This window comes from Cricetulus griseus, chromosome 3 (genome assembly GCF_003668045.3).
Source record: "Cricetulus griseus strain 17A/GY chromosome 3, alternate assembly CriGri-PICRH-1.0, whole genome shotgun sequence".
Classification (NCBI taxonomy): Eukaryota; Metazoa; Chordata; class Mammalia; order Rodentia; family Cricetidae; genus Cricetulus; species Cricetulus griseus.
In genome coordinates, this window is record NC_048596.1 from 95850993 (window position 1) to 95853243 (window position 2251).

Genomic DNA, 2251 nt, shown 5'->3' on the forward strand with positions numbered 1-2251 from the left:
ATGCCCTCAATGTGGCTCAACACCTCCACCTGCCCATTCATGCTCACTGGCTTCCCAGGTCTGGAGAAATCCTATCACCTGATCTCTCTCCCACTGCTGGTGGCCTATATCTCCATATTACTTGGCAATGGCACCCTTCTTTTCCTCATCAAGGATGACCATAACCTACATGAGCCCATGTACTATTTCTTAGCCATGCTGGCAGCTACAGATCTTGGAGTAACATTGACCACCATGCCCACAGTGTTGGGTGTACTGTGGTTAAATCACAGGGAGATTGGCCATGGAGCCTGCTTCTCTCAGGCCTATTTTATCCACACTCTCTCTATTGTGGAGTCAGGGGTCTTGCTTGCCATGGCCTATGACCGTTTCATTGCCATTCGTAACCCACTAAGATATACCACCATCCTTACTGAAACTAGGGTAATAAAGATTGGAGTTGGTGTATTTATTAGGGCTGGTCTATCAATCATGCCAATAATCATTCGCCTGCATTGGTTTCCCTATTGTAAATCCCATGTACTCTCTCATGCTTTCTGTCTACACCAAGATGTCATCAAACTAGCCTGTGCTGACATCACATTCAATCGTCTCTATCCAATTATTGTTGTTTTTGGTATGGGACTTTTGGATTTTCTGATTATTTGTTTCTCCTACATTTTGATTATTAAGACTGTCATGGGCATTGCTTCTACAGATGAGCGGGCTAAGGCCCTCAACACATGTGTCTCCCATATCTGTTGCATCCTGGTCTTCTATGTCACTGTGGTTGGTCTGACATTTATTCACAGGTTTGGAAAGCATATTCCTCATGTGGTCCACATCACAATGAGCTACATCTGCTTCCTTTTCCCACCTTTTATGAACCCTGTCATCTACAGCATTAAGACAAAACAAATTCAGAGTGGTTTGCTTCGCTTATTCTCCTTGCCTTATTCCAGAATACGACTTTGATTATTTTCTGAGAACAACTTCTAAATTTGAACAAGTTGGCAACATTTCATGCAGAAGAAACTAAACAAAATATTTCAATAGAAACCTATTTGATTGTTGTTTATTACTGATTTGATATGGCATAATATAATCACAATATGAAGCACTATGTAAGATCTCACTTTGGTGTAAAATGTTGTACTATGGCAACACATTTGGTTTGGTGATCTTATGGCACCTGACATGTAAATTCATTTAGTCTTTGAAACTACTGTGTACAAATACTTGGATCAAAACTGTAATCTTCAGTATGGGCTTCTTATATTGAACATTGTTTTCCTAGGGCTAAGTTTCTGTTAGTATTTTTGTTCAAGTGGAAATATTTGCTGTTTTTTTTATCAACCTTCACTGAATGAAATGAGCTGTAAATAACCATCAATTCACAGTGCTTACTGCAGGAAAAGCATGTCCTTGAAAGCCTGTTTATAAACAAACATTTATAAAATAATAAAACCAACAAATAGGGATTTAAGCCAGAAATATAGTTCTATCTAACCACCATCTTATTAAGTCTGGTCCCAGACATGGCTGAATAGAAGTATGCATTTTCACTTAGTAAGATGATATATATTTTTTAAAAAGTCTTATTTGGAGAATAGACAGATAGTACTAGATAGGAGATCATGCTACACTGAGTTCCAGACCTTGACTTGGCTGTTCATTTTCTTGAATGGGGAGAGACAGGATGGAGCCAATAGTTGTAACTAAAAGATAAATGCTCTTTTCTGACTCCAAATTCCTTTTGAACTTGAATTTGTTCTCTCTTTAAGCATAAGCAAATGGTGCTTCTGATTCTACGGTACCTTAAAGAACAAATACTGGCTCAGCACTATTCACAATATCTAGGTAATGAAAAAAAAAGCCTTAAATGATATCCAATAGATGACTTCATAGAGAAAATGTGGTAGATACACATAGTGTGATGCTATCTAGCTATAAATAAAAATGAAATCATGGAAATTGAGGTAAATGAAAGGACCTTGTTAATATGATAGTTAGTGAGTTTACCAGACCCAGAAAGAGAAACAACACATATTCTCTCAACTGTTTGTAGAGCTCTCAGCCCCAGGGGAAACATCTAAATCACAGATACGGTAACTATGGCTCAGGAATACTAAAGAATAGGGAGTAGAAAGATTGCAAAATCCAGAATATTTGCTATGATAATCTATCCTAGAAATGGTGTATAAACAAGATATAAATAATAGCTATATAAATGGACATATTAATGTTGAAGGGAAAATTTTTGTAGGGTCAC

General features: G+C 37.4%; 1 protein-coding gene across 1 annotated transcript; it reads left to right on the forward strand.

Moving 5' to 3' along the window:
• On the forward strand, positions 1–954 carry LOC100766357 (olfactory receptor 51B6). Its single transcript, XM_027408017.1, has one exon. It carries the CDS (start codon positions 1–3, stop codon positions 952–954), a length of 954 nt encoding a protein of 317 aa, XP_027263818.1.
• Positions 955–2251: the final 1297 nt, after the last annotated feature.